This window comes from Plecotus auritus (genome assembly GCF_963455305.1).
Source record: "Plecotus auritus genome assembly, chromosome: 9".
Lineage (NCBI taxonomy): Eukaryota > Metazoa > Chordata > Mammalia > Chiroptera > Vespertilionidae > Plecotus > Plecotus auritus.
In genome coordinates this window covers 123884426-123899095 of record NC_137783.1, presented here as the reverse complement: position 1 = coordinate 123899095, position 14670 = coordinate 123884426, and the positions used below count along the sequence as shown (strand labels likewise).

The window sequence follows — 14670 nt, the reverse complement described above, 5'->3', positions numbered from 1 at the left end:
TCCCAGCTGTTGGTGTAGCTGTGTCAGCCTGAGACCTCGGCCAGTGCACTTGAGCCCTGATGCAGAGGCTGGGTCTGGAGGAATCACATGTTGGTCCTCTTACTCTTCCGATGCAAGACGTCCCCTTCCCCCATGAGCCTACACCAATGGCACCTTTCCCACATTCTCCCCTTTACCCTTCCCGGGGGACCCTCCTCACATACCTTACAGGGATTCTGGACACTTCTGGGGTTCCAGCAGTGGAGGCTCCCCCTGGATGGCCACACCCCTCCATGCAGCATTTGAGGCTGCAGACGTGGTCACAGGGATGATAAAGACCCTCGTGCTGGGTTTGAGGGAGCTGGAAATGTCTGCGGAGAGCTCAGTCCACTCACGTGAACCCTGAAGGTGTGTCTTTCTTCCCCTGCTGCAGCCCAGAGCGGGAGCCGGCAGCTGAGGCGGACGTCAGGTACTGTGTCCCGGGAGCACTGCCCTCCAGGCCCGGCTTCCTCAGGGGGGTCTCAGGCCGAGGAGAACTGTGGAGGGCAGGCCCCAGGAAGGAGCCATACAGGGCTCTGTGTCCGAGGGGTGGTTTGGAAGCCACAGCACATCAAGCTGCTCCTTCCCACCAGGTCATTTTTTTAAATATATTTTTAATTGATTTCAGAGAGAAGAGGGAGAGGGAGAGAAATAGAAACACCAATGATGAGAGAGAATCATTGATCGGCTGCCTCCCACACACCCCACACTGGGGATCGAGCCTGCAACCCCGGCACGTGACCTCCCGGTTCATAGGTCGATGCTCAACCACTGAGCCACACTGGCTGGCCCCCACCAGGTCATTTTTATCTGAAGCTCAACTTTTCTTTTTTAATTTGGGGCGGGGGGGTGTCTTCAAAAGTTGCATCATACTAAGTGTGGTCTCCTTGGCTCCACTTCCTTTAAAAGTTGCATTTGGAGAGTTACCTGCTAATGTCAAAGTTGAGTGGTTTGAGAGCTATTCAGTGAAGGGGAAACCAGGGGTCCGGTGTTTGCTTGGTTCCCTCCTGGCTCTGGGTAGGACTCAGGAAGGATTACACACTGCAGGGGTGGGGCATGTGGGGTGTAGGGTAAGGAAGGGCCAAGGTCCCCCAAGTCAGCTAGCACCCAACACCCAAACCTGCCTCAGGCCCTGGGGAAGGAGCCGTCACCAGGGGCCACACAGAGCAGATTTCAGCCAAATGCACCTCCCACCTTAGCACCGCCCCACCCACCTGCTCTGACCTAAGCCATCACCTGGACAAGTGCCTCTGAGAATGAGCCCTGAAAATGCCTCCCAACTCCCACCCTGCTTTTCCCAGGAAGAGAGGCCCCGTGGCCTATGCTTCTCAGAAACCGTGGCTGCTAAATGCCACCGTGGAGGAGAACATCACCTTTGAGAGTCCCTTCAACAAACAACGGTAAAAGCCTCTGAGAGGGAGGTGGGCTGGGGGAGGGAGAAATTGATCATGGGCAGCATTAGCTACCTGCACCAGCCCCCAAGCCCCAGCCCTCTGCCCTGCCCTGCCCCTCCATCCATCCCCCACTCCCAGCCATCCACTCTCCAGCCGGCTTAGCTGGATTCCAGCTTGGTCCATATGGTCCATCTGGAAACAATTCAGATGTGCCCGGGCATCAGGCAGCCCAACTCCCGTGTGAGAGGGCGGGAGGCGAGGGAGGTGCGGGAGCCCTGCTGCCCTCTCCTGTGGCTGGTGGCACAACCAACCCAGCTCCCCAGGAGTCTGTGCTCACGATTCCCTACCCCCAGCTCCTCAGCCTGTGCACTCTTTTCCCTCCAGTGAACAATAACCACTGACATTGATTGAGCTCTTACCAGACCCAGTGCCACGCTCTTTGTACACGTGACTTCCTCTAATGCTCACAACAATCCCTGTAGGCAGGTACTATTCTCATTCTCATTTTGAGGTGAGGAAACCAAGGCTCAGAAAGCTTAGGTAACTTGCCCAAGGCCACCCAGCCACTAAGTGACGAAATGGGTCTCAAATCCAAGGCTACCTGATACCCAAGTGCATGTCACCCAGACACTCTGATGCCTCCTCTGTGCACCCTGGCTGGCACCTGCCAGGTGAAAAGCTGGCCCGAGAAGTATGAGAGGAGCAGGCTGGGCAAATATTGGACCAGCCATTAGCATTACTGCCTAAACCAACCAGCAGTAATTTTCCCTGGCAGCGCCCCAAGCGTGGGCCCTGACCGTCACTTTTCCCACTGCACAGGGGCCCTGGGCCCTCTCTTGTCACTTATGTGGCATATTTGCTGCCATCTAATTCCATCCTTCAAATATTTAACTTGCTCCACGCCCGTGTAGCGTGCTTCCCTCAGCTTTTTTAAAGCTAACGTGGTGTTTGCTCGCACCCAAGCAGGAGACCCATCAAAGCCATTGCTCACCCTGGCACAGCTGCCTGGAGGCTAATGACCCTCTGCCAGTGCTCAGGCCCCACTCTGGTCAGGCTGAGCAGCTGTGTCCCCGCCCCACCCCACTCCAGGTACAAGATGGTCATCGAAGCCTGCTCCCTGCAGCCGGACATCGACATCCTGCCTCATGGAGACCAGACCCAGATTGGGGAACGGGTTAGTAGAGGCTCTAAGGGGTTTTCTCAAAACTGGGGACCTTAACCTCCCCTGCTCCCCACCCATCACCATCACCAAGACCCAGATCCTTATCATGGAGAACAGGTACCTGGGAAATGAGAGAGGGTGAAGCTGCAGAGCTTCCTGCAATGGGGTCAAAATCATCTCCTTGAACCCAGGCTGGTGGCTGCTGTGGCAAGTTTTCAGCCTTGCTTGGTGCAGAAAGCTTACCACCTTCCCAGGCTGGAGATGACTGACATCTCTCCTTCATTCAGGCCCTGAGGATATACTGGGAACTCCCACAGCACTGTGCTAGGCTTAGGGTTATGATCTTTCTGTTCACTCCGCAGCTTAGACAACAGGCTTCTCCAGTGGCCATCCTCCTTGCGTATAATGAAACCCCTACATCCTCTGTCTTGGTTTTCATGGGTCAGATGGTCCCTAGCACCTATATGATGACTCATCGAAGACTTGGAGATTATATGCCCCACTTCCCACTGAATTCAGTGAACATATACAAGTGCCTTCTCTCTGTACAGTGAGGGGGACAAAAAGATGGATAGAGCCAGGCCTCTATCCTAGAGAGCTCACAGTCGAGTAGGTGCCAGGACAGGCTCTCCTGAAGGGCTGTGAGGGCATGACCTTTCCTCCCCTTTGGTGACAGGGCATCAATCTGTCTGGTGGTCAGCGCCAGCGAATCAGCGTGGCCCGAGCTCTCTATCAGCATACCAACGTCGTCTTCCTGGTGAGTGCACCAGCCAGCACCTCCCTAGGGGCCCTCGTGTCTGGCTTGCCTCCCTGGCCCATTGCCTACACACACACACACACACACACACACACACACACACACACACACACACACACACCATCACCAGGAGCAATCTTCTCCTGCCAGAGATATTACTTATTCATCTTATTAATGGGGAAACTGAGACAAGGATAGTGCAAGTGACCCAGTGTAGCCATGAGGGAAGGCAAGTAGTAGTTATAGGCCACTTCTCTGTAGGAGAGCCCAACCGATCAGTACATACTTAGCCTGACTATGAGAATGACTAGTACATTGAATGTGTGCTGCCACTTCCCATCTTATGCCCACAGCAGACATTGCTAGTTGATCACAGAATTTTTTTTCCCACAGACACTTAACTTGTCCTCAGAATCTTTCTCAACACAGTATTCTGGGTAACCACTAGCCATCAGACATGAGATTAAACTTCTTAGCTATACCTATCCTACTTCGTGTCAAGTTCTTTGTTAGGTGCCTTGGTTAATACTGAGAAACCACTGGCCTCAAAGGTGCAGATAGGGAGGCAGAGCTCATCTATACTCAAGAGCCACAGCCCAGCTGAGAGTCAAATTGTGTGGCACCGACTACGAGGAGCCTTGTCCAGGAAGACAACTGTGAGGACTAGAGTAATCAGGGAAGGCTTCCTGGAGAAAGTGTGGGTCAGTTAAACAAAAGGAAAGAGGGGGCCATTTAGAGAGAGAATTAGAAGAGGAGCCTCAGGTCTCTGATCCCAGCTTTATTCTCTCTTCTCCACAACACACACAAACACTCCCTACTAAACACATGCCATTATGTAAGGTTCACAGTCTGTAACTGACTCATGTACAGCACTTCACAAAGTCCTAGCTCACTCAGGATCCCATGTGAACTTTAAACAACCTTGTTGGAGAGAAGTAAAGTGGGTATTTTAGTTTATTTCAGCAAACTTTATTAAGGTACTACTCTGTACCAGGCACAGGAGGTCTCAGTTTTCTTTTGTGGGGAAAGGAGGATCTCAGATCTTAGGGGCCTCATGTACATAACTACCAGATCTGGCTTTGGGCAGGGTATCACTGGAACAGCGAGGAGGGGAAGCTAGGTGTGTCTCATAGCAGAGTCTGAGGGGGTCAGGAAAGGACACAGGAAGAGCCAGTGCTTGGGTTGAACACTGAAGGATGAATAGGAGTTCACCAGGCAGACAAAAAGCACATCAGACTCCAGGCAGAGGGAACAGTGGTCGGCAAACTGCAGCTCATGAGCCACATGTGGCTCTTTGGCTCCTTGAGTTTTTAGCAAAGGCCAGCTTAGGAGTACCCTAATTAAGTTAATAACATTGTACCTACCTATATAGTTTAAGTTTAAAAAATTTGGCTCTCAAAAGAAATTTCAATTGTTGTACTGTTGATATTTGGCTCTGTTGACTAATGAGTTTGCCGACCACTGGTGTAGACAAAGGCCTGGAATCGCAAGTTCCCTGGAAGTGTAGAGAACTTGGGCAAGACAGATGAGCAGTGAAAGGAAGACTGAGCAGGTTGTAAAGGGCCTGGATTCCCACGCTAAGGTCAGGCTTCATACACTATGGGGAACCACTGTTTGAGAATGATCACTGATAACAGCCCCATTTTTAAGATGAGGCAACTGAGGCCCAGAGAGCTGAGGGACATTGTCCAAGGCCACACAGCTAATTAGTCCTGAGACCAGAGCTGATATAACTCTGCTGGTTTTTGTACTCACTGTCACCCCCTCCCTTTACATGTGCCCCTACCTTCTCCTCTCTATCCAGGATGACCCCTTCTCAGCTCTGGATGTCCACCTGAGTGACCACCTGATGCAGGCCGGGATCCTCGAGCTCCTCAGAGACGATAAGCGGACAGTGGTCCTAGTGACCCACAAACTACAATACCTGCCGCACGCAGACTGGGTAAGGGGCCACAGGGACATCAAGCTGTGGGGGGCTGAGTTGGGAGAGGCAGTCTGACGTCTTCCAAGAAGTTAATGAGATGTCTCATAGCAGTGTCTGAGGGCCACCAAGCAGAAGAGATCAGTACTGGATGGCTTCATGCAGACTGGGCAGATCAGGGAGACCTGCACAGCCCAAGGGTTTGCTATCACCTAGAGCTGCAGGCATTCCCCATCCTGGCCTGGGTACCACAAGGGCTGGCACTGAGACGTCTCAGAAATCAGTAGACATTCAGTTCCTACCTTCTGCATCCTGCTCAGTTAAATAGCTCATCCCCCTGGCCTTTGGGATGCCCACTGGGTGGGAAAACCAGCTTCCTGCCATCTGGTGGGTCAGATTCAAGTTGATTTTACTCTTTCCCCTCTTTGTGCCTTAGTTTTCCCATCTGGAAACAAATGACAGCAGTAGTAACAGGACTTCATTATCAGTGGAATGCAATTTTGTAAACCCCACATTTAACTAAATCCTCATACCCATCAACATCTACACATAGTTCCTTTTTAATTCATTGGAAAACACTTCGTTTTTAAGATGGAAATCATGTGACTTTTGACATCTGGGCCTTGCCTAAACCCAACTCAGAGCTGCCCCTGAAAATTGAGGTCCTCCCTAAGCTTCAGGTCTGCCTGTGCCAATTGGCCCTTCTAATTCCCCCTAAATAAGTCTCCCTTTTACATGTAGGGAGACCCTCACTCCACTATGAAAAAGGGGGGAAAGTCCAAATTAAAAAAAAGAAAAAGCTATTAAAACAGGTGCAAGTTTATGTCTGAGTTTCCATGGTGACCTTGACGAGATTGCAGTACAATCCTTAATCCAAAGAAGGAAAGCATGGAAGTGCCTGGTTTATTGGAGAATCAGTGGATAGGACTCCCAGCACCCCTCCCTAAACCCCCTGGAGGTGTTTGGGGTGAGAGGAGCAGGGGTAGGTGTCTAAATTAATCACGAGTCCACATGAGTGTGAAACAGTGAGTATCACAAATAAAATAAGTTTTATTGATTTTAAAGAGGCGTGGCCACACATTTAAGCCAACAGGTGCTTTGCCAAAGCTGGTGGAACCTCTCAGACCTGCCTTCAGGAGGAGCAAAGGGTAGAGTGCAATGAGCCCATTAAGTGTACAAAAACATCTGCCATGGCTGCCTTGCAGATAACCAGGCAGCTTGACCAGGATGCACGAAGTTGCTCTGCAAACCCTCCTATCAACCATGGGCAACCATTGAGAATTACCGCCCAGATGTACCAAACCCTAAATCCTGGGAGTGTGTTGGTGAGGGTAGGTTATCACTACCAGCTTGCTGCAGTGGGCAAACCAGAGGCCATTTGTGGTGGGAAAAGGATGTATATGTCCACCTCTGACTCCTCAGTCAGGCGGGGTGTGACCTCTACTCTATATCCCCAGGCAGCACTCAGCAGGGTTTATTACTGCCTTTCCAGATCATTGCCATGAAGGATGGCACCATCCAAAGGGAGGGCACACTCAAGGACTTCCAGAGGTCTGAGTGCCAGCTTTTTGAGCACTGGAAGACCCTCATGAACCGGCAGGACCAAGAGCTGGAGAAGGTGGGTATATCCTTGGACCAAGCAACCACCCCCTGAGAAGAAGGTTCTGCTAGACCTAACCTCATAAAGGCCTTCCTGCCCTCGCTGGTCCCAGGAAACCCCCCAAAGGACAGATGTGAGAGTGGAGTATAAACTTGCTCCTATCAGAGGATGAACAGTATCTGTGCCCACTACCCAAGGCAGAATCAGAAGGATGCCCTCCCCTTATCCTGAGATAGTCAGATACCATTTACTTTACAGAGTTTCAGAAAATCAATTCAAACTGACTAAGCAAAAAAAAAAAAGGGGGGGGCGGGGGTTAAGAATTTATTGACTCATGAAACCAGGAAGTCCAGGGATATCATAACTTCAGATAGAGCTGGATCCAGGCCGTTAAACAGTATCACCAGGGATCTGTTTCTCCCCATCCCTTGGCTCTGCTCCCCTCAAATTGGCTTCATTCCCATGGTAACAGTGAGGGCCATTGGCAGTTTCAGGTTTACATTCTCACAGATCAACAACTGTCAGAAAGAGAGTGCCTTTTTCAGGATTGTTTAGCAGAAGTCCCAGGGCTGACTCTCATTGGTCCAAGTTGGTCATGTGCCCACCTCTGAACAAATCATTGTGGCCAAGGATATGGAATATTGGCCAGTACTGTGTCATATGCCCACCCCTGGAGCTAGGGAGAATTGCCCGCTCTCCCATATCACAGAGACTGAGAATAGGGGAAAGGTGTCTCCCCCAGGGACTTTGGGGTGCTGTTAGCTGATGGAGAAGGCAGTAGCGGGGGTTAGCAGGTGGGGGGGGGCTGTAGTTGGTCAATGGGGGGAAAAGGGGAATATATATATAATACTTTCAACAATAAAGAATAATTTTTTAAAAAGACAGAGAGAGAGAAGGCAGTACAAACATGTGTCCTTCTGGACCCTTCTAGAGGCAAGGGCAACCTGGAAATTGACACTGTTCATTACCAGGGGTGGTTGCCCCCATCCTCTCTTTTCCCCTCAGCATACCTGAGGACATTAGCCAGGCCCCATTTGTCTTTCAGGAGACCATCGTGGAGAGAAAAGTCCCAGAGCCACCCCAGGGCCTGCCCCGGGCCATGTCCTCGAGAGATGGTCTCCTACAGGATGAAGAAGATGAGGAAGGTACAGACAGTGGGACTGGGAGTGAAATCATGGCCTAAGGTCTAATCATTCCCTGGGAGGCTAAGGTTTGAGTCCTGTGTGCGGTAAGATAGTATGCCTTTGATTTTACCCTTTCCCCTCTGTCTCCCTGAGTCTTCCCATCTGTAAGTGGGGAGAACATGCCCCCTGCTCCACCCTTAGAGGACCGTAAAATGTGAAGCCACAGGGTGTGTTCTTGTGGCCTGCAGAGGAGGCAGCCGAGAGTGAGGAGGAGGACAACCTGTCGTCGGTGCTGCACCAGCGCGCCAAGATCCCATGGAGAGCCTGCGCCAAGTATTTGTCGTCTGCTGGCATCCTGCTCTTGTCGCTGCTCGTCTTCTCCCAGCTGCTCAAGCACATGGTCTTGGTGGCCATTGACTACTGGCTGGCCAAGTGGACAGACAGTGCCCTGACTCTGAGCCCCATGGCCAGGAACTGCTCCCTCAGCCAGGTGGGGCCAACAGCCCCAGGGCAAGGGCCCAGGGGGTTGGGGGGGCTGAGCCATAGACACCCCCGGGACTCTGCCTTATTTTCTGCCTGGTCCAGGAATGCTCCCTTGACCAGACCATCTACGCCATGGTGTTCACGGTGCTCTGCAGCCTGGGCATCATGCTCTGCCTGGTCACATCTGTCACAGTAGAGTGGACGGGGCTGAAGGTGGCCAAGAAGTTGCACCGCAGCCTGCTGAACCGGATTATCCTGGCTCCCATGAGGTACCCCTCTCCCCCACCACACTGGGGCTGTGGGCAAGTCACTATTATGTGGGCCTCAGTTGTCCCATCTGTAAAATGGGGATATACAATCTCTGTCACAAGCTGTTGGGCATGACTCAAGGAGCCTCAAGTGTTTGTAAAAGTGCCCTCTTCAGTGCAGAAAACAGAGGGAAATGGGCATTTATTCAGCCAGACACAGTGCTAGGCTTTGTACATGGTTAACTCATCTAATTGTCACAACAGTCTTCCAAAGTGAGGGTCTGCAGGCTCTGTGTAATTGTTAGTTTCCCTTTCTCCAACCACGGGTTCAGCTCTCCTCCTCTCTGTCCTCCCTCCGCCAGCCTGCAGGTTCTGACACTGGGCACATGGTGTAGCTGCTCTAATTTTCTGGATAAAAACCCCAAAGACCACTTGGTATAAAAGAAGTCACTGCCCAGCTGGCTAGCCAATTCGGCTTAAGAATCCACAGGCCAACAGGTCATCTGGCCCCACCCTTGTCAGTGCCAGACCTCACCATCTGACTCCATTATTTACTTTGCAGCCTCTCTGTGGCCCAGAGAGATGTCCTCAAAGTTTATTTACCCTCTATTTGTCTCAGATCTGGGGGTCTGAAATACTCTGGTTGGGGTTAGGCCGACTCTGTGTCACAGCTAGAGTGATGACAGACAGAGTGGCCTTGCAGGGTCAGCCAGCTGACAGGCTGTCCCCAGGGCCCTGTTCCCCTGACTGGTTGTCCCTTGGAGAGGACTCTATGTCCTGGGGAGGACAGCTGCTGAGTGAGTCAGGCCTGGGGAGCAGCTGAGGAAGGTGGCAGTGGTCACACATGGGCTTGATAGTAAGAGAGGCTAGCGAGGGGCCAGCACCCCTTGGGGCTGCTGCGGGAATTCTCAGGGACTCAGGCCAGATGGCTACAGACCTGCAAAGGTTAGACCCAGGGATGACTCCAGAGACACCAAAATGAAAGAAATAACTACCCTCATTCAATAAACAGAAAAGAAATCAGTAAACAAATGAGGTACTTCTTCTGGTTGCCTCTTAGGTTTTTTGAGACCACACCCCTCGGAAGCATCCTGAACAGATTTTCATCTGATTGTAATACCATCGACCAGGTACACAGGACTGTGACCCAGTCCTCCAGTTTGGAGAGAGGCCAGGCCTCTGTCTGTTGCTGGCTTCCCCAGATCCGGTGACCTGGGCCCTGGGGGAGGAACCCAGTGGGCCCCAATCTGATTATAATGCTGCCCACACCCCCTATAAGGCCCTCATAATAAGGCTGAGGGAAACCACATCTGGTTGGCTTCCATCCAAGAGTCCCCTGGCTCACTCGAGGAAGGTTCCAACATATTCCAAACCAAGGTGACTGATTTTCTAAAAATATATCTTTTTATTGATTTAGAGAGGAAGGGAGAGGGAGAGAGAGATAGAAACATCAATGGTGAGAAAGAATCATTGATTGGCTGCCTCCTGCACACCCCACACTGTGGAACGAGCCCGAAATCGGGGCATATGCCCTGACCAGGAATCTAACCATGACCTCCTGGTTCATAGGTCGACGCTCAACCACTGAGCCACACTGGCTGGGCAAAGGTGACTGATTTTGTGGAGAATATGTATTTTGATTCAGCCTGTGTTCTTTATTTACCATTGCACTGGATAGTGAGAAGGCAAAGTCCTGCCTCCTGCCCTCAGGGAGCTCACAGTGTAGCTGGAGAGATAAGACATGTGCCTATAATAGTGTGACAAAGCAAACCTGGCAGCAATAACACACTGAAGGTCATCAAATATGGAAATTCCCCTTCCCTCTCCCTCTCCTCCCTCCCTCAGCACATCCCATCCACACTGGAGTGCTTGAGCCGCTCAACCCTGCTCTGTGTCTCGGCCCTGGCCGTCATCTCCTACGTCACACCTGTGTTCCTCGTGGCCCTCCTGCCCCTGGCCATCGTGTGCTACTTCATCCAGAAGTATTTCCGGGTGGCGTCCAGGTGATGGCATCATTTGTCAACCTCCGAGGTTGAGGGTGGGGAGGGGGGTGGGAGGTGCTTTGCATTGGGCAGTTTGGTACTCTTGTTAGTCTTTATCATAAAAGTAGTAGAGTCTTATTCCCCGTGAAAAGGAAAATAGACCTGAAGGAAATGAAGTATTCATACTCCACTATCCTAATGTAAGCAAGTGTCAGCACACAGGCTGCAGCTAATACCTGGACTGTTTCCTTGGGAGCTATGGTCAGGAACGGAACTGCTAAGTCAGGGGGTATGTGCATGCTTATGCCCTTCATTCATTTTGCCAAAATGCGTCTCAGAAGGGTTGTATGAGTCCAGTGACCAGGCAGATTGCCGATGCGTGAAGTCAGAGGGCACCTGATGTGAGGGGTGCTATGGCAACCACACATCCCAGCCGCGTGGGTCAGGAGCCACCTCACCAGGGAGCCGCTCACCACCAGCCTCATGATCGCATTTGCCCTCAGGGGCCTTGGAACCACACATACCTCTTTTCTCCTCAAAATTTTCTAAGAACATTCCCTAGGAATTTTTTCTAGGAACAATTCTATTTAACTCCTAGATTCAAAGAATCGTAGGGACAATTTTAAAGAACCTTTAGGCCAGCGTTTCTCAAGATGCCAGTGACAACCTAGCCATGGGTCGTGAAATCAGTATCATAGATTATAACCAGCATTTAAAAAGAAAATAAATAAAAATGGAAAATATCAGACCGTATTCACATAGTAACAGTAAGCTTTGCTTCATGGAAGCTTTGTTTGGGTGGCATAGGGGTGTGTTATGATATAAAATGTATTTCTTACTATGGGTTATGGTGAGAAAGATTAAGTACCTTTCTCAAGTGCAAAGGTTGCTTAAAAACTGGAGTCAAAATGCTGATTAGCAATAGTAATAATTAAATTTAGGTACATTTTGGCCTCAATTACCTTGACCAAAGGATCAAGACTTGTATAAATTGTGTTTTGCCTGTTTGGTCCAGAATCCCCTGGTACCCACAATGTATCCATAGTACATTGACATTCACAAAACACAGTGGCTGTTTAAACACTACAAGCTGTTCTACAAAGTACATTTCTTCTGCCAGGGTAACTGCCCTGTTCCCCTAGCACCCACTGTGGCCCTGGAGGAAAGCTGCTTTCTGCATCCCAGCCTATTCAAGGTGCAGCTGTGGAGAGCAGGAGCAAGTCTGTTTCCATGGAAACTGCTGCCCTTTCCCCCTCTAGGAGCTCTTTAGAGTCTGACCTGACCTATGATGTGCTGAAATCTATTATGGTTATTGGGGAGGGACTGGAAGCTTTTGGGTTGCCTTTCTGTTCCTTTGACCAGCTGTCTCAGGTTCAGGTTGTTCACCTGTGCAAGGGAACTAAGCATGCCTGCGCAGCCTCCCTGCAGAGAGAGACTATGCAGCAGCAGCAGCAGCAGCAGCAGCACAGGGACAGAGGTATAGAAGAGGGGTAGGTGATGCCCAGGATAGCAGTGACTGTGCCAACATGCTGGTTAAGCACTTTACTTACACGAGCTGTCCAGTCCTCGCAACTGCTTGATGGGGTGGTATCATTGACTGGTGAGAGACTGAGCTCTAGAGAGGCAAAGCCATTTGCCCACATGGTCAAAGGGGTGGAGCTCGTATGCAGACCTAGGCTGAGCCCGGAGCCTGCCCTCCTAACCATCCCTCTCTGCTCCCCTGGCACAGGGACCTGCAGCAGCTGGATGACACCACCCAGCTCCCGCTGCTCTCGCACTTTGCTGAAACTGTGGAAGGCCTCATCACCATCCGGGCTTTCAGGTACCAGATTCACCCCAGGGAGGGTGGGGGGGCCTCAGGTCATAGGTCATGAGATTCAGTTCTCAGGGCTCCACTTAGGAAGGCCCAGGGCATACATCTCCCAACCCCTCCTCAAAACCCAAGGCCCAGATGATGTCCCCCGGAGGGTCAGGACAGGTGGGCTCCACTGTATGATCCAGAGAGGAAAACCTTAGCCCCACAGCCAAGCCTGGACCCCCTGTGACCTAAGGCAGAATTTCAGAACAAACAAGGCTGGGACAAGTACTCACATATCAATGCTAGAAAGGACCTTACGTCAGATGGGCAAGCATGAGGCCATCTTTGAGAATCTCCTAGCTCTGGCCGGTGGTGTTCAGTGGATAGCGCATCAGCCTGCACACCAAAGGATCATGGGTTAGATTCACAGTCAATGGCATGTACCTCCTGTAAGCCAAACACTGCCGAGTTCTTTCCATGCCCATCTCATTCATTCTGCCCTGCAATCCAAGGTAGTGACAGTGATTATTCCCATTTCTCAGACAAGGAAATTGAAGCCCAGAGAGCTTATATTACTGTTCTGTGTAAAGCCCGTCAAAGCCCAGGCTTGAATCTGCTCATTCATTCAACAACCTTTACTGAGCATGCACCATGCACTAAGCCCCATGCCAGGCGCTAAAAAAGAGGAGTCAGATGAGCCCTTGACCTGGAGGCCCTTACAGTCCAGACTTTGAGCAGGCCAGGACAAACCCATGTGACAGGTACTCTGAAAGCACCTGGAGGGACACAAGCTGTGGGAACACACAGGGGAGACTTCACAGAGGAGGTGGCAATGGAGCTAGAACTCAAGGGTGGACAGAATTCACCAGGCTGGAGGAATGCCCTGAAAACTTCAGTGTCCCTGCCATCATCTTGCCATCCTGAGTTGTGATGTTGGACTGGAAGGGAGCATTGAGGCTGCCTGGGGAGTAGAGGGGCTGTTATATTAGTCTCTGACTGATATATTAGGGCATCTCTCCTCCAGCCAGACAGGTCAGATACCCCTGACCCAGATAGTTGGGCTCTGGTATTTAAGCCTCAACCGGAGAGTGAACCCAGGTTATTTTTAGGATGGCATGGCTGTGCAGGGTGTGACGGGAGCCATGCGACACCAAGCCCTGTGTCCAAGAGTAACCCTAGGGCCCAAGGACCAGCTGGGAGGGTCCAAGGAGGTTGACATCTTCTCCCCTAGCCCCCAAAGTAAGTCCAGCTACAGCCCTGGGAGAGATGCCCGGGTCCCTGGTGTTCACACCCTGGGACATCTGGGGCCAGTGGGAGATCCTCTTAGGGGTCTTGTCTGAGTAAAACAGAGCTCCGCTCTGGTCTTGGCTCTGTTCCCTGGTCATCCCCTGCCCCCTGCAAGCCTGTGCTGTCTCCCATCCAGGTGCTCCTTGGAGCCTGGCACATAACTCTATCTAGGGTCTCCTCCCTGTCCCCTTCTCAAGCCTGAACTTCCCCAGTTCCTTCAACTTCCAGACCCCTCGACACCCCCCGGGCCTAACCTCTACTCTAGATATTGGTGATGTCTGTCTTACAACTGGTGTCCTGAAGGCTTGAGGCTGGGCCTAGGGCAGCCAGACCCTCTCAGTAGGATCCGGGTAAATCCCAGCATCCTGTAACCAGCCCCAGACCAAGCCTATGGTCAGCCAGGGGAACTGCTGCCCAGCGAGGTGCCCCCCCTCCCCCGCCACATTGCACTCACACAGTGGATGGTTTTTAAATAAATGAATGAAGAACTTTATAATAATCCCTTAGATGTGTTTAATTCATTGGCTTTTGCCCAGCAGTCCGCTCTTTTGAGAGCTGAGTAGCATTTATTGATTGCGCACTTGCCAAGTGCCAGGCCCTGCACTAAGCATTGTACCTGCACTATTGCAGTAACTCTGCACCACAGAGTTACTGTAGCCCCCTACTAAGATGAAGAGAAGAGGCCCTGTAGGAACTATTACCATCTAATAAGGAAACTCAGTCTCAGTCTACACACACAGCCAGTAAGGAGTGGGCTGGACTCCAACCTGGGTCCACATGGCCCCAAAGCTGGGGCTCTTTCCACCGTCACACACGTGCCCCAGAAGCTCACACACTATCACACACTCACCCCGCAGACAGTCACCCACCCCGTGGACTCTCCTGTCACGCACACC

The 14670-nt window shown here is 51.4% G+C and overlaps 1 protein-coding gene across 22 annotated transcripts in view; it reads left to right on the top strand.

Moving 5' to 3' along the window:
• Positions 1-14670, top strand: part of ABCC8 (ATP binding cassette subfamily C member 8) — a 72377-nt gene that overhangs the window by 51444 nt on the left and 6263 nt on the right. For all 22 annotated transcript variants that reach the window (XR_013959070.1, XR_013959071.1, XR_013959072.1 and 19 more), the window contains 12 exons: positions 413-448; positions 1320-1418; positions 2502-2586; positions 3251-3331; positions 5136-5273; positions 6745-6870; positions 7898-7997; positions 8225-8466; positions 8562-8728; positions 9768-9837; positions 10553-10710; positions 12419-12511. Coding sequence is in view for 19 of the 22 variants with exons in the window: in XM_080642173.1 (XP_080498299.1) it covers positions 413-448; positions 1320-1418; positions 2502-2586; positions 3251-3331; positions 5136-5273; positions 6745-6870; positions 7898-7997; positions 8225-8466; positions 8562-8728; positions 9768-9837; positions 10553-10710; positions 12419-12511 (1395 nt within the window). In the remaining 3 variants the exon portion in view is untranslated. The remainder of the gene's footprint in view (positions 1-412; positions 449-1319; positions 1419-2501; positions 2587-3250; positions 3332-5135; positions 5274-6744; positions 6871-7897; positions 7998-8224; positions 8467-8561; positions 8729-9767; positions 9838-10552; positions 10711-12418; positions 12512-14670) is intronic.